At 50.3% G+C, this 19656-nt stretch overlaps 1 protein-coding gene across 2 annotated transcripts; it reads right to left on the bottom strand.

Annotated features, from left to right (window-relative positions):
* Positions 1–8705: 8705 nt before the first annotated feature.
* On the bottom strand, positions 8706–19609 carry AKR7A2 (aldo-keto reductase family 7 member A2). Of its 2 annotated transcripts, XM_080800012.1 has the most exons (8): positions 19216–19589; positions 16055–16242; positions 15790–15894; positions 12531–12627; positions 12191–12290; positions 11436–11565; positions 9891–10079; positions 8706–9780 (listed from the first exon to the last, which is right to left on the bottom strand). In XM_080800012.1, the coding sequence occupies exons 1-7, from the start codon at positions 19556–19558 to the stop codon at positions 9918–9920; spliced, it is 1125 nt and encodes a 374-aa protein (XP_080656138.1). In that variant the 5' UTR covers positions 19559–19589; the 3' UTR covers positions 8706–9780; positions 9891–9917. The 2 variants fall into 2 exon arrangements, with proteins under 2 accessions (XP_080656138.1, XP_080656137.1); XM_080800011.1 differs by lacking the exon at positions 8706–9780 and having other exon boundaries at positions 9802–10079; positions 19216–19609.
* Positions 19610–19656: the final 47 nt, after the last annotated feature.

Here is a 19656-nt window from a genome sequence, read left to right as displayed (position 1 = left end):
TCTTTAAAAAAAAAAAAAAAAGAGCAGACCAATGAGGTCCCCTGGGTGGCTTGGTCATTTAGGCATCTGCCTTCGGCTCAGGTCCTGATCCCAGAGTCCTGGGATCAAGTCCTGCATCTGGCTCCTTGCTCACTGGGGAACCCACTTCTCCCTCTGCCTGCTGCTCCCCACTGCTTATTCTCTCTCTCTCTCTGACAAGTAAATAACTAAAAATTAAAAAATAAAAAGAGCAGATGAATGATTCAAGAACATTTTGTCTTTTGAACAGAGAGAGAATTTCAATCTTATACCACTGTACTTTTAAAATCCCTTTATTTTAATCTTAGTCCATTCTGAACACACCTTAAATTTCTTTCCAAAGTTTTCCCTTCACAAACCTTCTACAAATTTCTTTAGCACTCAGATTTTGTTCCAAGCCATTTCTCTCCAAACATCCATCTTATTTAGGATAAAATTACCTCCTTTTACCTTCAACAAAAATGCATTTCCATTCCTATTACTTTCTTACATTATCTTCTACTTTTCTACATACAGAGTTGTCTCACTTACCTACATCGGTCTTCATTGTACTTAGCAGAATTTTGCACTCCTAGAAACTGTAGTCTCCAGTGAAAACCAAGTAGTAAACAGCTGCGAACTGTTACACCAAAACTTTTTAGGTGGCTGATCTGTGAACCAGTTAAGCACAAAGCATGTTTACCAACAGAAGCAAATATTCCTTAGTTTTTTTGCAAAAAATAGTTAAAAGCATAAGCCTTCATCCAGTACTCAATGCTTTAGCACTTTATCCTATTTGGAAAAGAGCTTGATGTCCAAGGAATTTAATCCCACTTACCATCTAAGCAAAACCTTAAAGCCTCAGGTTACCAAAGACTTTGAAAGATATCTTATCAATTACCCACAACAACTTTGAGACAGACAAGGTGAACCATCATTTGCAACAGAGATAACATGAGCTTATTTGACCTTCAGTAAATCTTGGTGTAATAAAATTTCACATTTAATGCTGATAACCTTAAAGACATGTCTATCCTAAACCAGCAAACTTTAATCAGTTTAAATACTGAATTATGTCCCACTTGGATCTTCCGCATTGCCGATTTTTACCCGAGACAACAGGCGGAGAAATCTGGAGTGGGCGGTGTTAGGTCTGCGGGGCACTCTTCTTGCTCCTTGACAGTGAGGGGAGAAGGAGCCATGGTGCAGGAGACACGGTGGATGGTACAGAAGCCAATGATGCCGGCTGCACCCCAGGTGGTGCAGAAACACAAGGTGGGGGAGGGGGAGGCAGAAGAGGGGAAGTGCCGCCAGAAGGCAGAGAAGGTTCGAGGTTCTAGAGCTAATCAGCTCCAACAGAGCAGATGCCATGTTCTCCTGCCAACATGTGGAATTACGCAGCCCATGTTGGGCCAGAGAAGACAGGGAATTTCCCCAAAACAAAGGGAATTTTGGCAGCTGCTTGGGAATATTCCTTAAGGTCCCCGTCCTGAGGTAGACTAACCATCATTGGCCCCAATGATAGCCATTAACCTGAGCAATGAGTGAGGGTTTCTCCCGCATCTATTAGGAAGAACAGTGAGAGAGAGTGAAGAGTCCCCTTCATCTGGGAGGGCCTGTGTTTCCTCCAGCAACCTGGGTTTCCTCGGAGGAGGCCTAAATAGATAACTATCATCCATATGTCAGGAGGGAGTTTTACGAGCCAAACATGTTCTGCAAGAGGCCCTTAGGTCTGGGTCCTGATTTAGAGCCCTGAAAGCCTGGATGGACCTAGGGTACTTCTATTTGCCCTGTTTCCCGCAGAGAGATCTGGCAGATCCCACTGAGGCCATGCAGTGTTACAGGAGATCAGTCCTTTCCTATGTTTTGCAATCTGAATTGTTTCCACTGGGTTAAAAAGGCATCCCAAGTCCCTGGGGAGTGAAGAAGCCTACAGAGGCCGTGTTCCCAGAAGAGTAAAGAAGGTCCATTACCAAAATCCCCTGATTCCCGGGTGGGGTCCCATGCAGCCTTTGACAGTGTTTCTGTGTGTCAAAAGCGACCAGAGGTGTCCCTCAAACAAAAAATCAGTATTGATCACCATCCTGCCTCACCATGAAGGCATTCCTGCCGTTAAAGTCCCCATAGGAGGGATGCTGGTGTCCCTCTCTTTCCCCATTGCACCCTAGGCTACAGATGGGTGCCTGATGAATGGACTGAAACACTGTGCCATGCTGTCTTATGCCCTGGAAACCAGGTTTCCCCCTACCATTTTTAACCCATGAAGAACACTAGGAGAGTTTTACAAGGGAAATTACCCAATTTTGTAATTCAACTAGTTACTAGAGAACAGTGGTGGAAAGCAGTAAAGATAGAAATCCACCATGGTTCTAAGCAACATTCCAACACACGTGGTCCTTACAGCCAACTTCCCTAGAAAATGGTTCCCAGCTGGGCTTTAGTTCAATTGGGTCCTGGTTTTGGCCAGCTCACAGTGGAGGTCCTGTGGCCAGAAGTGGCTAGACCAGGGATGTGAAGGGGTTGACATTAGATCAATCAGGAGGAAGCCTCACATGTTGTCCTAAGATTGGAACCATCCTGGTGACTTAGGTGGCTGTCCCATGCCCAAGACAGATGACTTTGTACAAAGACAGGAGTAAAGAGAGGGCATCAAGTTTCTGGGTCTTATTGCATCCCGGCCAGGGTACTAACCTCCAGCCGAAAGGCAGGCTTTCTCCTCCCCGCAGAGTAGCCACAGGCTAGAGGGCTGTGGCCTGAGCAGTCGGCATGAAAGTGTTCCAATAAGACCATACTCCTTAAGGAACCCCAGAAATGAAAGTAAAGGACGAGGAGAGAAAGTACCCACCAAGTTTGCACTGAAGCTCAGAGTCCAGATGAAAAGACTCAAAGCCCCACGTTTGGGCGCCATGTGTGTGGTTTTGGAACATTGGTGAGGTTCGGTGCGGTGAGGTCCAGAGCTGATGACCAAGAAAGAATTCTTTTTTTTTTTTTAAGATTTTATTTATTTATTTGACAGGCAGAGATCACAAATAGGCAGAGAGTCAGGCAGAGAGAGAGGAGGAAGCAGGCTCCCTGTTGAGCAGAGAGCCCGATGCAGGGCTCGATCCCGGGATCCTGGGATCATGACCTGAGCCGAAGGCAGAGGCTTTAACCCACTGAGCCACCCAGGCGCCCCCTAAGAAAGAATTCTTGAGACGTCTTTCGTACAAAATGGTGGTTTTATTAAAGCATGGGGACAGGACCCGGGGGGCAGAAAGAGCTGTTGTCCCAGAGTTGTGAGGGGTGGCTGGCTATATACTACGGGGTTGGGGAAGGTAAGGAAAAAGGGAAGTTTTCAAAAGGATTCTCATAGGCTAGGGAGGACCTACAAGATACTGGAGGCCTTGCCATTGTCAAGTCAAGGTTGGTTTCCCCTCTAGGAAAGCCATAATGTTAAGGGAGTTGGGAACTTTGGGGCACCTGTGTGGTTTAGTTGGTTAAGTGTCTGCCTTCAACTCAGGTCATGATCCCAGGATCCTGGGATCGAGCCCCGTGTCGGGCTCCCTACTCAGTGGAGAGTCTGTTTCTCCCTCTTTCCTTCCCCCTGCTTGTGCTCTCTTACTCTCCCTCTCTCTCTCTCTCTCAAATAAATAAATAAATAAGACAGTTGGGAGATTGCTGGAAGAATGTCACACACATCCCACCTGCGGGGTAGGAGGGAGTGGTGGTTGCAAGTGTCAGCCTGTGCTTTGTCCTCAGCTAGCCTTCTGTTCCCTCATCGAGGTGACGAGGGTTGAGCCCCCTGATGTGACTAATGTCCTAATAAAAAAAGCGGGAGACTAGTGCTCTCTCTCCACCGTGTGAGGGTAGACAGCAAACAGGCAGCTGTCTCTACAACATGAAGGAGTGCTCACAGACACTGCATACGCTGGCTCTTGATCTTGGATACTTCAGCCTCCAAAAACTGTGAGAAACAAATATTTGTTGTTTTAAGCCTCCCAGTCTACGGTGTTTTGTTACAGCAGCCAGGACAGATTAAGACAGCTGGCATGAGCATCTTGAAATGATTGCTACTGTCTGGAGATTATGACTTACCTTGGGCAAAGTAGAAGGTCCAGTTGATTATTTTTTTTTTAAGATTTATTTATTTATGAGAGAGAGAGAGAGAAAACACGAATGACAGGAGGGGCAGAGGGAGAGAATCTTCAAGTAGATTCCCCACCAAACATGGGCCCGATCTCAGGACTCATGAGATCATGACCCAAGCTGAAACCAAGAGTCAGACACTTACCTGACTGAGCCACCCGGGTGACCCCAGAAGGTCCATTTCCTTATCACTATGACACAACTTTAAAAAAAAAAATTTAAAGATTTTACTTATTTATTTGACAGAGAGAGAGGTCACAAGTAGGCAGAGAGGCAGGCAGAGAGAGAGGGGGAAGCAGGCTCCCCGCCGAGCAGAGAGCCCGATGCAGGGCTTGATCCCAGGACGCTGAGATCATGACCTGAGCCAAAGGCAGAAGCTTAACCCACTGAGCCACCCAGGCGCCCCGACACAGAAGTTTTGAGCTAGATTAAATAACTGTCCTTCTCAATTACATGTGCTCAGTTGTCATTCCAAGTTTCCTTAGGCGTGTCAAGAGTCAAGCAGTAGCTGTTGGTGGGTTGGTATCAATAACAGAAACATTTCACAAATAGACACTCATGCCAGTTTCTATCAGTGCCAGACACTTCAAATAGAAAATCAGTTAATTCCAATAATCATTCAACTTTTCTTCCATCCACTTCATGCAATCAAAGTAAAGCTCTTGGAAGTTCATCCTTTTGTTTTATTTTATCTTATTGATTTGAGAAAGTGCACAAGCAGGGGAAGGAGCAGGCAGAGAGAGAGGGAGAAACAGACTCCCCACTGAGCAGGGAGCCTGATGAAGACCTTGATCCCAGGACCCTGGAATGATGACCTGAGCTTAACTGACTGAGCTACCCAGGTACCCCTCTTGGAAGTTCATCTTGCCAAAGGTAAAACATGTGGGACTCTTGTGAATTTAATTAATTAATTAAGTAGGCTCCATGCCCAACGTGGGACTTGAGCTCACAACCCTGAGATCAAGATCTGAGCAGAGATCATGAATCAGACATCTGTTTATTTATTTATTTAATTTTAAAAGATTTTATTTACTTATTTGACAGAGAGAACAAGCAGCGGAAGCATCAGGCAGAAGGAGAGGGAGAAGCAAGCTCTCTTATGAGCAGGGAGCCCAGTGCCGGGCTCCATCCCAGCCCCTGGGATCATGACTTGAGTCGAAGGCAGACACTTAACCCACTGAGCCACCCAGGCACCCCAAGAGTCGGATGTTTGACTGAGCTACCCGGGTGCCCTGTGAAAGCTATGTTAAATCCAGTTAGTAAGTTCAGCATCAAAGATGGAAATGTTTTTGCAATGAGCACACACAAATTTTGATGCACCACAGTGTCAAGTTAAAAATAGTCCTGGGGCACCTGGGTCGTTCAGTCGGTTAAGCATCTGCCTTGGCTCAGGTCATGATCCCAGGGCCCTGGGATCGAGCTCCACGTAGGGCTCCTCATTCAGCGGGGAGTCTGTATGTCCCTCTGTCCTTCCTCCTGCTCATGCTCCCGCTCTCTCAAATACATGAAAAATAAAATCTTTTTAAAAAATCGTCCTGTTAAATTAAAAATCTATGGAAAACATGTACTTTGTCATATGTAGTATGGAACCTCATATTCCCCACTTCTTCGTGGCTTCTGAAAGGTATTCAGAATGCAAATTTGAACCACTGATCATGTTCACCCCCACATTCGACACTAGTGATGCTAACAAGCAGACCAGAGTGGGACGTGAGCAAGTATATCAGTACAGATGCCCTCCCTCGAGCCTCTAGCTTCAGTAGTCACCTTTCTGCCACGTTAATTTGAGTACACAAAATCTGTTCCACGTCATTCTCCAGACTTTCATACACCACAGGCCAATTTCCTTTGTTTGAAGTTTTTTTTTTTTTTAAAGATTTTATTCATTTAGTTGACAGAGAGAGATCACAAGTAGGCAGAGAGGCAGGCACAGAGAGAGGAGGAAGCAGGCTCCCTGCTGAGCAGAGAGCCCGATATGGGACTCGATCCCAGGACCCCGAGATCATGACCTGAGCCGAAGGCAGAGGCTTAACCCACTGAGCCACCCAGGTGCCCTGAAGTTAAGTTTGTGCTGTTTTCCAGATCTAACTCTCTTCCTCTGTCTTTTAAAAAAGCTCAGTAGATACGAAATGGCTGAATCCCAGTAACCATGAAATCTGTGTGAGATCCACTACCTCAGAGTTCTAACAGATGGAACATGACCTAGAGGACGCATCCCAAACAGGGTACTCGGGGCTGAAGGTCTCCTGGCCAGTCCAAAGGTGCATCTTCTTGACCACTCAGGACTATCGCTCCCCGTGGCAGAGGTTGTCTTCCAAAGATGAGCATTTGTTCTCTCACATTCTTCTCTACAACAGAACATTGATGCTTATCCCATGAGCCAAGAGTGTTGCTGTGGATTTTCCAAAGATGGGACATATCGGGCATTATGGCTCCTGCCTGGTTTTCTTGGGATGCTTGCCCTCAGAAGCTAGCTCCACACTTTGAGGAAATCCAGGCTACGTAGAGGCATCACACGTAAGTCTACATTTGACCACAGCAGCTGGCATTCCCGCGGGTGATCACCATCAACCGCCAGATGTGTGGGTGCATTGGACTTCAGGTGATGCCATCTCCGGCTTTAAGGTCCCTTCTCAGACAATGGGGAGCAGATGAGCGTTCCCCACTGAGACATAATTTGCACATTACATGAAGCGTCCAAGTCAATGTTTTTTAGTGTATTTGGAGTTGTACAACCATCAGAGTTCTAGAGTTTTCCATCACCCCCTACGAGATTAGCCACCATTAGCAGCCACTCTCCATTTCCTCCAACACCCTTCCAGCCCTTGGCAACCACTAATCCACTTTCTGTCTCTAGTCGATTTGCCTGTTCCAGATGTTTCATGTAAACCAAAGCATCAACTAGGTCTTCTGTCACTGGCTTCTCCCACATAGCATTGTTTCCAAAGCTTGTCCACACGGTAGATGTTTCTCTACCTTGCTCTTTTTTATTGCTATTCCACCGTATTGGATAGGCCACCTTTTATTTATCCATTCGTCAGCGGATGGACATCGGGCTGCTGCCACTTTTTGGCTATTGCTACGATGAACATCCGCATATAAATTTGTGTGTGATGTTTTCCCTTCTCTTGGGTGTGTACCTAAGGATGGAGTTGCCCGGTCAAACGGTAACTCTAGGTCTTATCTTTTGAGGAACCGCCAGACTGCTTTCCAGAGTGCCTGCACCATTTTACATTCCCACGAGCAGTGTAGGAGATTCCAAATTCTCCACATCCTTGTCAACACTTGTTACTGTCTATTTTTTACTTCAGCCATCCCGGCGGGGTGTAAAGTGGTATCACTGTGGTTTTGATTTACTTTCTCTAATGGATAATGATGTTGAACAGCTTTTCATGTGTTTATTGGCCCTGTGTATATCTTCTCCAGAGAAAGGTTTATTTAGATACTCTTTGCCTGTTTCTTAAATTGGGTTTTCTTGAGATTATTTATTTATTGATTGATTGATTTGACAGAGATCACAAGTGGGCAGAGAGAGAGAGAGGGGGAAGCAGGCTCCCTGCTGGAGCAGAGAGCCCGATGCAGGGCTTGATCCCAGGACCCTGAGATCATGACCTGAGCTGAAGGCAGAGGCTTAACCCACTGAGCCACCCAAGTGCCCCTTAAATTGGGTTTTCTATCTTTCATCATTAGTTGTAAGAGTTCTGAAAGATAGAAGTTTCTTATGAGATGTGTGATTTGCAAAATATTTTCCCCATTCTGTAGGTCGCTTTTTCATTTTTTTCCACAAGATTTTATTTATTTATTTGTCAGAGAGAGAGAGAGAGAGAGAGAGCGCGCACAAGCAGTGGGAGCAGCAGGCAGAGGGAGAAGCAGGCTCCTCACCGAGCAAGGAGCCCAATGTGGGACTTGATCCTAGGACCCTGGGATCAGGACCTGAGCTGAAGGTAGATGCCTAACTGACTGAACCACCCAGGCACCCCCAGCCTTTTCACTTTCTTGATGGTATCCGTTCAAACACACATATTTTAAATTCTCATAATGTCTAATTCTTTTTTGTCTTCTGTTGCTGGTGCTTTTGCTGTCATCAAAGATCCATTGTCTAACCCAAGGTCATGAAGATTTACTCCTACATTTTCAGAGCTTTACAGTTTTAGCTTTTATATTAGGTCTACAATCCTAGAGTTCATTTTGTGTGAGTGTGGTTGGTGTGAGGAAGGGGATCAACTTCATTCTTTTGCATGGGGATATCCAGTTGTCCCAGCTTTACTTGTTGAAAACTATTCTTTTCCTATTGAATTGTCTTGACACATTTCTCTAAAATCAACTGAAAGTACATATAAAGGTTTATTTCAGGACTCTCGGTTCTATTTCATTGATTTTTATGTCTCCCCTCATGCCACTACCACACTCTCTTTATTACTGTAGCTTTTGGTAAGTTTTGAAATAAAAAACCAGAGAACTTAGTCTTCTCCTTCAAGATTATATCTATTCTGTGTCCCTTAAATTTCCATATGAATTTTAGGATTTGTTTATGAATTTCTGTTTAAAAAAAGATAAAACAAAAAACCAGTTGGACTTTTGATAGGGATTGCACTGAATCTTTAATCTAAATTTGGGGACTCTGTCATTTTAAGCAATTTGATTCTAGGAGAGCTAACTGTACAATGGTAACCGATATACCATCCTGCTTAGGGCATTTTATTGTGGATGACGACAAGAGAGGGTAACTGCTTTTGTAGAGAATACAATTTTGTCTGCAAGGTGTCTCCCTCTAGACAGCAAATGGGACATTTGTTAGAAGAAAAGAGTGTTTCTGATTGGTGGTTTGGTCTGGCATTTCCAAGCTGAGCCCCCTTCCTCACTTCCAGATAAGCAAGCCCCAAGTACTGACTTCGGCTACTTGGCCCACACCCACCCTCCCACCCAGGGCTAGACTGATTTTTCTGCACTGGGAAGCAACCATCAGACCTGGGGATTTTTCTTCCCCAGTGTCAGGTGCCCCTGCTTGGAGTAGGGGTTTGCCAAAGGAAATGGGGACCCTGGCTGCCCATGCCACACTCCAACTCCAACAGCAGGAGGCCCAGGGAAAGGCTGAGAGTCCGACGGATGACAGGGAGACAGGAATCTTTCACCAGGACAAGAGTAAAGCCACTGCTGAAATTGAGAGTCTGTTAAAAATGTCACGCTGCGTCTCAGGAAGTGCCAGGAGCACCCTGGGAGGTTTTGGCCGCAAGGATTCTAGTTCTAAGTGCCTCTATCTCCTGAGCTGATTCTGAGTAAGAGAAAGGACCCTTCAGGGTGCACGGCCTGCTTGTCTGCCCCTGTGCACAGCCGAGCGAGGGCCACCGCAGCCCTGCTGTTGACAACTCAGGCTGGATTCAGGACAGAAGGCAGGAGAGAGCCTCCTGAGGGCAGCGTGTGCTCTACCCTTGCCCTCTGGAGACTCTAGCTCGTGGTTCTGCCCTGTTGGCAGGAAGCCCTCAGGTAGGACGAAAACAGGCTGCAGACAGTAAAGGAGACAGGTTCGTGGGGTTTCCTTGGGGCCTAGGCCACAGCCCGGGCAAGTGCCTGCTTTATTCCGACAGGAACTGCCCAAGCGGACCACAGCCCCAGCCTTTAGACTGGGAAGCGAAGGCAACCGGGAGCCAGGAGAGGGATCTAGAAAAATATTGCATCGAGTCAGACAATCAAAAAAGACCATGTTAAATCAACTTAAGGCAGACTGGTCAGGATGAGAGGATAGAACAGGTGATGGAAAAGAGAGAAACCTTTGGCAGCTTGAGCCAGGATTGGCCCTAGCGGAAGTAGTTGGGACATTCGTGGGCGACCAGGTGCCAGGCTCGGTCGAAGGCCTGCACCACGGCCGGCTCCAGGGGCCCCTCCTCGGTCGCCGCCAAGTTCTGTGCCAGCTGCTCCACGCTGGACATGCCCAGGATGACCGCGTCCCTGTGGGCGCCCTGCAAGGGGAGACAGCCAGCTGTGACTCCAGCCACACGCCCGCCCTCCCCGCCCTGCCCCTGCCGGGACCCGGGCACGGATGTTTATTTACACTGAATAGAGTTCCATAAGGAGCCCGACGCCCTCACTGATTTTAACGATGTGACTCCAAACCCCGCTGTCTCTCCGCTCGTCCTCAGACAGACCCGGGCTCAGAGCCCAGCTCGGCCACTCAGCTGGGTACCCCGGGCTCAGTCATTCCGCCTCCCCGTGACTCGGTCTTCTCTATCCTCAGCGTGGTTACGGGGAAGAGGAAGGCCAGGCACTTAGCCCCGTTTTGTGGGAAACTACTCTAGGCACGTTAAACGCTGTACGTCAGGCTGATGCACGAGAAGGGTTTTAGCCAAACAGAGACAGGGAGCCCCCGCTCCCACCAAAGAGTGCGAGAGGCTAATGAGGTTTGAGAGATTTTCTACCCCCTGCACAGCTGTGTGAACCCATTTCCTCATCTGTAAAACTGAGGGGACGGCACTTCGTAGGGCCAGACGAGTAACTAAGTACACGTATGTGAAGCCCTCATCCGGGGCCTGGCGCTCAGACAGCTGCTCAGGACAATGGAACAGCTGCTCACCAGCTCTCTCACCGGGAAAAACTGCTTAGGTGGGGCTCCTGGATGGCTCAGTCGGTGCAGCACATGACTCTCGGTCTCGGGGTTGTGAGTTTGAGCCCCACACTGGGGGTGGAGATTACTTAAAAATAAAATCTTAAGGGGTGCCTGGGTGGCTCAGTGGGTTAAAGCCGCTGCCTTCGGCTCAGGTCATGATCCCAGGGTTCTGGGATGGAGCCCCGCATCGGGCTCTCTGCTCAGCGGGGTGCCTGCTTCCTCCCTTCTCTCTCTGCCTGCCTCTATGCCTACTTGTGATCTGTCTGTCAAATAAATAAATAAAATCTTAAAAAAAAATAATAAAATAAAATCTTAAAACTAAAAAACAAAAAACGGGCTCCATGCCCAACATGGGGCTTGACCTCACAACCCTAAGATCAAGAATCACATGCTGGGACACCTGGGTGGCTCAGTCAATTAAGTGTCTGCCTTTAGCTCAGGACACAATCCTGGGATCTAGTCCCGCAACGCAGGGCGGGGGCGGGGGGGGGGGTCCCTGCTCAGCCTGCTTCTCCCTCTTCCCCCTCCCTCCTGCTCGTGCTCACGCTCTCTCTCTGACAAATAACTAAATAAAGTCTTTTTACATGCTTCACTAACTGAACCAGCCAGGCGCCCCCAAATCAAACCTTGGGGGGCAAAAAAAAAAAGAACACATGACTTAGAAATCACCTACAGGTAATTCTGGCTCTGCCACAAGGGGCAGCCGGCTCACCTGCAGCTGGGAGTGGTGGTACAGCCACCGGAGGGCGGCCGAGGTCATGCTGGGAGCGCTGCTGCCGTACGCGGCCTGCAGGGCCTTCTCCACCAAGGCGATGGCCTCGAAGTGATGCTCCTTCCAGAAGCTGGGCGGGTGAAGGGGGTGGCACAAGGGTTAATAACCTGGGGTCACACTGGGGCTACAGCCACAAAGCCAAGCACAGCAGCCGTGTCTACCCAACACCACGGAGAGGAGGGCCCCGTGCTCTTCCAGCAGCGGGCGGGCTTGACGGGGCAGCAGAGCCACTGGGCGCAGGAGGCGGCTAGAGGGGCCTCACCAAACACCTCAGACATCTGTAGCCTCTTTATGAGTTCTTCAGAACTGCCTGCCCTTACTTTACCTGGTGGAGCAAAGGTAACTAGTATTAGTTACCTTTGGGGTGGGGGGGTCAGGGGCAGCCCTCAGCCCCAGGCCTCCTAAGCATGGATCCAGGGCTCCCTCTTTCCCTCCTGGCAAGGGGTAAGCAGTCCTCAGGGAAGTGCTAGGCCTTGGAAGACCCAGTATAAGACCTAGGGGTCACCGTTTGCTCACAGAGCTCCCAAGAAAACAAGAAACCCAGCAGAGTTTGGTAATTTCTGCAGGAATCAAGAGACACGGGTCCAGACAACAGGGAAGACTTGGAAGCCAGGAAAACCTCCTAGAATTTCTCCAAGTCAGATAAAGGGGACCCTGCACCCCACCCATCCTGACACAGCCCATCCCCAGCTCACCGATTCCTGTAGGTCTCAGCCCAGTTATTCCCGAAGAAGCGGCCCACAGGCTGTTTCCCGTCCTTGTCCTCATACTTGTACTTGCCGGTCAGCAGGCCCCCTGCGGGGAGACCACCATCAGAGCCAAGGGCCCACCCTGCTCCCAGAGGCTGTTCTGGACTGGTGGGGGTGTTGGGGGGAACCCAGGAGGGATGGAGGACACGGCCCAGCCTCTCTTCAAAGCCCTCCCTGCTTCCCAGGCCCTGGGCCGGGCATCTCTGGTGTCAGCAAGAGGCAGAGACAGGCCAGGAATGGCCTCCCACCCCAGGGGGAGCCTGCCCACCCCCCCAGCAGCCCCTACCAGCCAAAGGGTTGTAGGCGTAGAACCTCAGTCCGAAGCGCCTGAGGCAGGGGAAGAGCTCCGTTTCCACCTGCCGGGTGGTAGCGTTGTACATTCCCTGTGGGTAGGAGGTCGCTAGTGTCAAGGGAAGGAACCCCGCAGCTTTTTTTTTTTTTAATTTAAATTCAATTAACTTATAATGTATTACTCATTTCAGAGGTAGAGGTCAGTGATTCATCAGTCTTATATAACACCCAGTGCTCATGACCCCACGAGCCCTCCTTCATGCCCATTCCCCAGTTACCCTGTCCCCCCACCCCTGCAACCCTGTTTATTTCCTGTGATTGAGTCTCTTACGCTTTGTCTCCATCTCTGATTTTGTCCTGTTTTATTTTTTCCTCTCTTCCCCTATGATCCTTGTTTTTTTAAATTCCACATGAGTGAGATGATAGTACAATGTCTTTCTCTGATCTACTTCACTTAGCATAATATCCTCTACTTCCATCCACTTTGTTGCAAATGGCAAGATCTCATTTTTTTTCAACGGCTGTATAGTATTCCATTGTATATATACCACATCTTCCTTATCCATTCATCTGTTGATGGACATCTGGGCTCTTCCCATAGTTTGGCTATTGTGGACACTGTGGCTATAAGCATTCAGGTGCACCTGCCCCTTTGGATCACTATGTTTGTATCTTTTTTTTTTTTTTTAAGATTTTATTTATTTGACAGACGGTGATCACAAGTTAGGCAGAGAGGCAGGCAGAGAGAGAGGGAGGCAGGCTCCCCGCTGAACAGAGAGCCTGATGTGGGGCTCAATCCCAGGACTGTGGGATCATGACCCGAGCCGAAGGCAGAGGCTTTAATGCACTGAGCCACCCAGGCGCCCCACTACATTTGTATCTTTAGGGTAAATACCCAGTAGTGTGAGTGCTGGGTCAGAGGGTAGCTCTATTTTTAACTTTTTGAGGAACCTCCATGCTGTTTTCCAGAGAGGCTGCACCAGCTTGCATTCCCACCAACAGTGTAGGAGGGTTCCCCTTTCTCCACATCCTCGCCAACATCTGTGGTTTCCTGACTTGTTAATTTTAGCCACTCTGACTGGTGTGAGGTGGTATCTCACTGTGGTTTTGATTTGTATTTCCCTGACGCCGAGTGATGTGGAGCACTTTTTCATGTGTCTGTTGGCCATCTGGATATCTTCTTTGCAGAAATGTCTGTTCATGTCCTCTGCCCATTTCTTGATTGGATTATTTGTTCTTTGGGTGTTGAGTTTGATAAGCTCTTTATTGATTTTGGATACTAGCCCTTTATCTGCTAAGACATTTGCGACTATCTTCTCCCGTTCTGTCAGCTGCCTTTTGGTTTTGCTGTTTCCTTTGCTGTACAAAAGCTTTTTATCTTGACAAAGTCCCAGTGGTTCATTTCTGCCTTTGTTTCCCTTGCCTTTGGACACATGTCTACAAAGAAGTTGCTGTGGCCAAGGTCACAGAGGTTGCTGCCCGTGTTCTCCTCTAGGATTTGGATAGATCCCTATCTCACATTTCGGTCTTTCATCCATTTGGAGTCTATTTTGTGTGTGTGGTGTAAAGAAACGGTCCAGTTTCATTCTTCTGCATGTGGCTATCCTTTTATTTATTTTTTTAAAGATTTATTTATTGGGGCGTCTGGGTGGCTCAGTTGGTTAAGCAGCTGCCTTTGGCTCAGGTCATGATCGCAGGGTCCTGGGATTGAGTCCTGCATCGGATTCCTTGCTCAGCGGGAAGCCTGCTTCTCCCAGTTTGTGCTCTCTCTCTCTCTCTCTGACAAATAAATAAATAAAATCTTTTTTAAAAAAAGATTTATCTATTTATTAGAGAGAAAGAGAGCACATATGTGAGCGGGAGGGGGAAGAGCAGAGGGAGAGGGAGAAACTCAAGCAGACTTCATGCGGAGCATGGACCTTAATGTCACAACCCCAAAATCAGACCTGAGTCAAAACCAAGAGTTAGGGGTGCCTGGGTGGCTCAGTGGGTTAAGCCTCTGCCTTCAGCTCAGTTCGTGATCTCAGGGTCCTGGAATCGAGCCCCGTATCGGGCTTCCTGCTCAGTAGGGAGCCTGCTTGACCCTCTCTCTCTGCCTACTTATGATCTCTCTCACTCTGTCAAATAAATAAATAAAATCTTAAATTAAAAAAAAAGGAGGGGGCACCTGGGTGGCTCAGTCGGTTAAAGCCTCTGCCTTCGGCTCAGGTCATGATCCCAGGGTCCTAGGATCGAGCCCCACATCAGGCTCTCTACTTTCAGGCGGGGAGTCTGCTTCCCCCTCTCTCTCTGCCTGCCTCTCTGCTTAATTGTGATCTCAGTCTGTCAAATAAATAAAGAAAATCTTAAAAAAAAAAAAAGGGAGGAGATCTTGCCTTTTGTTATAATAGGGAAGGACCAAGAGTATGCTAAGTGAAATAAGCCAAAGAAAGAAAAATACCATACAGTTTCACTTACACATGGAATCTAAAAAATAAAACAAATGAAAACACAAAAAAGCAGAAACAGACCCATATACACAGAGAACAAACTGCCAGTTGTTGGGAGGAAGGAGTTGGGGGTTGGCCCAAAAGGGAGGACAGGCAGTGGGAGGTACAGGCTTCCAGTTACGGATCGAGTGAGGCACAGGGATGAAAGGTAGAGCAGAGGGACCAGAGTAGACGGCATCGTAACAGCCTGCATGTTGACCTACAGTGGCCACGCTGGTGGGGAGCAGAGCATCGCACAGACTAATATGTCACACACCTGAAACTAATATAACACTGTGTCACTATACTTCAGTCAAAGTACACACTTCTTTCTGTACACCCGCACAGAAAGAAGACAGCTGATAGCGAGAGAGGCGGGTTCTGTGATCACAGCAGGTGCTCAAAAATCCTCGCTGGATGCATGAAGTTTGGGTACTGGAGGCTCCTCTGGGGCATTGGGAAAGGCTTCCAGGGGACAAGCCCACCAAGTGAGCCCTGAGCACTCACCCCTACCGGGGAGAAGGGGAAGGCTGGTCCAGGCTCATGGCCACAGCCAGGGAGCAGGAAGGAAGGGCCCGAGCAGCACATGCGGGCAGGAAGGGGAGCCAGGCCCAGAGCCAGCAGGTGCCGGCTGGCCAAGCCGAGGAGCTCGCACGTCATCCCCACGGCCCCTGGGAGCCATCCACAGGCTGCCATGGAGAGGTCACAGGAGGCAGTGCGAAGGGCCAAGAGAACCGCGCATCAGCAGCAGCCCCGCAGACGGGCCCCCGCGGCCCGGGCTCTCACCTGGTACACAGTGGGCAGGATCCAGCCGTTGCTCCTGCAGAGGGTGCAGATCTCGGCCACCTCCCAGGAGGCATAGTTGGAGAGGCCAAGCTCCACGAACTTGCCCTGCAGGGGAAAGGCCTTGGTCAGAACCCACCGCGGCCCAGGACACTGCAAAGGGGAGACGGACGGGGGTGGGGACCCTGGGAGTGGGGTCTGTTCCCGGCTCTGCTCTGGGATGACCCTGGTGCCTCCACTCTCCTGGAGGCTCGGGGGCTGGCCTCACCTCCTGGTGCAGCTGGTGGCAGGCACGCAGTGTTTCCTCCACAGGGGTGTCGTGGTCTGGGGCGTGTAGGTAGAAGAGGTCCACCCGGGGGCACTGTAGCCGTTTCAGGGACGTCTCCAACTGGGCCCGGACACTGTCAGGCTTCAGCGACTTCCCTTCCCAGGGATTGGCCTTGGTAGCGATTCTCACTTCGAGGGGAGCGTGCAATGGTTAGGAGGCTTATTAGGTGACCCAGTCTAAATTATTTCAGTTCTCTGAGCCTCAGTTCTCTCATCTGTAAAATGGGGGTATAGCCACAGAACTGTCCTCACAGGGAGACCATGAGCATTAAATATGTAAGTTCTCAATGTCCACTGCTGTTATAGTCACTAGTAGTAGTCACTGAGCCAGGCCTTGCCAGGAGGCACACTTGCTCCCTCCACTCAAGGAGCTCACAGCCTAAAGGTGAAGTTGTAAGGTAAGCACAACAGAGGAAGGCCCCCAGTGTTAAAGGAGCCCAGAACAGAGGGTGTGGCCATCCTGGATACACGAGGGAGGGCATCCTACGGGGATGACCCGGGAGCTAAGTCTCTAAGAATGAGACCCGGCCAACAGGGAAGGGTACGAAGCATATTCCTGAGCCTGGGAAGATGGGCAGAGTCAGAAAGGCACACACGGTACGCGAGGCCCATCCCTGCAATTTGGAGTTCTAAGAGCATCGACTCTGGGCCCGGGGCCGTGAGCAGGGGGGACAGGGGACAAGAGAAGGGTGGCAGACCTAACCGCTAACGCTTTTCTCAAATCCCATCAACCAAAGTCAGCTATGTTTACTGTGTCTATGCTCAGGAGGGAACTCGAGGGGGCAGGCCTGGGAACAGGGAGGCAAGAGGCTGCGGCGAGAATTCTGCTGAGATGCAGCAGCCCCAACGGGCGCCTCGGGCACAGATCAACCTGAGAGACAGGTACGAGGCCAAAGGAGCAAAAGCTGGGCTCGCTCCCCTGCCCCTTCTGACTCAGAGAAGCGTGCACATGCACACACCCACACCCACAGCCGAGACACAATCCCCACGAGAAGGAAACAGTGTTCTGCCAAGCGAGCGGCTCATTTTGTCCGGATTGTGCACTTTTCACATGCGGCAAAGGCAACTCAGCAGGTCAGAGGGGAGGCACATGACCCCTTGGGATGTGGGAGAGAACCAGTCCCACAGCTTCTTGTGCACATTTTCTCCATGTCCCCACAGTTCTCAAATCCTCTGCACTCTGGGTGTGAACTTTGCCTCCAGTCCAACCTGTGGACTTTGGCTCAGTCCGCAGAGCGGGCTGGAGGAGAAAAGCCAATTCAGAAACAAAATCTCCATTATTAAGGAGGGGGCAGCCGGGTTCACTAGAAAGCATGGGTCTGACAGACAGCTTCCTCCACGTCTGCCAAGCTCCAAATCCGAGGAGGACCCAGACGGGGGTTCTGCACAAGAGCCGGGAGGGGCGGAAAGGAAGAAGTAGAGGACGGTAGTAAGAGTAACAGTGAACATTAACATTTACTGGGCCCCACAGATGTGGGAGACAAAAGGCAAAAGAAAAAATTAAATTTCCTGACATGCCCTTGAAACAGGCAGAGGGACATGTCTCTAGGAACTCAGCTGCCTCGATGTTAACATTTTGCTAAAGGCAAGAGGTAATCTTAGTCTGACCACTTCCCTCCTTTCTCCAGGATCCTGTAAGCCTACCGTAACATATAAAAATTCCTTCGGAAACCTCATTTATCTCTACCCCTGCAAGACATGTCTGTAATTATCCTCCAGGCATATGACTGACCAATACACATCTGAAGGGCCTCATGACTGAGTTTTTACTAAACGGTAATAAATGAACTTTTCCTTTTTTTTTTTTTTTTAAGATTTATTTTATTTATTTTAGGGGGAAGAGGTTGAGGGAGGAGAGGCTCTTAAACAGAATCCGCACTGAGCACAGAGCCCAACATGCAAAGCTCAAGGAACCAACTGACTTAACCAACTGTGCCACCCAGGTGCCCCATGACCTTTTCCCAGCAATAACTAGCTCCCTCAAGGTCCTGGAAACCTTGTTTCCAAAATACCCTGGGGTCCTGTGCTGTCCCAAACACCTTCCCAACTTGAAAGAATATAATCAGTCACCCATCACAGCCCCAGTGGTATTCTTTCTGCCCACCAGGCCTGTCCCCAGGCTTTGATAAAAGCATCTTTTGGCACGGAAGAACTGTCAAGAATCTCAAGAATTCTTTCCTTGCCGTTGGCTCCAAACCCCACTTTCCTATATTGCTACCACGTGCCAGGCATTTCCAAGGGCGTCAGGCTAACGGGGGACAGTCCCTGTCATGCACCTACATCCTCCACTCAAGCTGCACCTGTGTACTGGCCCTCTCTGCACATACCAGAGGCTGCATTTCCAAACCTGCTCTGCACAGCCCGGCTCTCAGCTTTGATGCAGCCGTGTCCCATTCTCTTCCCAGCGAACTACTGTTGGTCCTTTAAGGCCCAGCTCCAGTGTTCTCTGAACCTTCTCTCATGCCTCTCCCTGACCCCTTAATCCCTCCAAAGTGTTTCCTCTTCCCGGCTTCAAGCTTCCTCCTTAGACTCTAAGCTCCCTGCGGGTGGGGTGGACCCACTCTCCCTCCTATAGCCCCATAACAAACCTCCCCACTCCGCATACCACTCCGATCCCCCAGCTTCGTTCGTGACCTAGCTGCAGGTCCCTCTGGGAGCCAGGTACTGCCAGCTGAACAGAGCAAAGTCTACGGACTGATGAAAGGCCAGGATGAGAAGAGGGTACTCAGGGAGCCATGGGCGGTGAGGGCAATGGGGAGGAGGGCGATTTGGGGGCACCTGACAGGGTTGGAGGGGTTACTGCATAGCTCTGGGGACCGCTGCCGCAGAGAGGTGCCCCAAGAAGCAAGGCGGGGAGGAAACTCGGGGTAAGACTGGGGGGCGGGGGGCGGTTCCTGACTGCAACTCCCAGAGGAAAGAGAAGGGGAGGGAAAGGAGGTCAGGACAAAGATCGGTCTGGCTGTCCGGGGTGACACGTGCACGGGGCCTGAGGAGCAGGCGGGAGGGGTCCGCGGGGCAGTCAGCGCCCCGGAGGGGCCGAAACCGTTGGTCGTGACCGCGGCCGGGTGGGCGCCGCACCGTGCAGGGGGAGATAGGGGTTACCTCTGCAGTCGCCGCCGCCCAGCCCGAGGCCCAGGCCGCCCAGGATGCTCTCGGACTGGCCGTCGCCGTACATGAAGGCCGTGTCCAGCTCTGTATGGCCGCGCTCCAAGAAGGCGCTCACGGCCGCGGCGCTGGCGGGCACGTCCATGCGGCGCCCCATCTCCATGGTGCCCAGCACGGTGGCGGGCCGGACCGGGGCCCCGGAAGCGGCCCGCGGCGGCGACAGCGGCCGGGACATGGTGGCGGCGTTGGCAGCGGCAGCGGCGCGAAGATCGGGCGCCGGGGAACCGCGGGCGCAGCGCACGGCTCCCCGGGCCACTGCGCGAGACAAGGCACTTAGCATGAGGTCTGCGCCTGCGCCCTGGGGCGCCTGGAGTCCCGCCCACCCCGCCGCGGGGGTGGAGCCGGGAGGCGAGGAGAGAGCAAGGACTGGCCGCGCGC

Source organism: Martes martes (genome assembly GCF_963455335.1).
Source record: "Martes martes genome assembly, chromosome: 4".
Lineage (NCBI taxonomy): Eukaryota > Metazoa > Chordata > Mammalia > Carnivora > Mustelidae > Martes > Martes martes.
This window is presented reverse-complemented; position numbering and strand designations above follow the sequence as displayed.

Coding starts and splice junctions, on each gene's coding strand:
- AKR7A2 (XM_080800011.1), bottom strand. CDS start 19,558: ATGCTAAGTGCCTTGTCTCGCGCAGTGGCCCGGGGAGCCGTGCGCTGC. Junction 16,243..19,215: donor GGGCGGCGGCGACTGCAGAG/GTAACCCCTATC, acceptor CTCCCCTCGAAG/TGAGAATCGCTACCAAGGCC. Junction 12,628..15,789: donor TCCTGCCCACTGTGTACCAG/GTGAGAGCCCGG, acceptor TCCTACCCACAG/GGAATGTACAACGCTACCAC.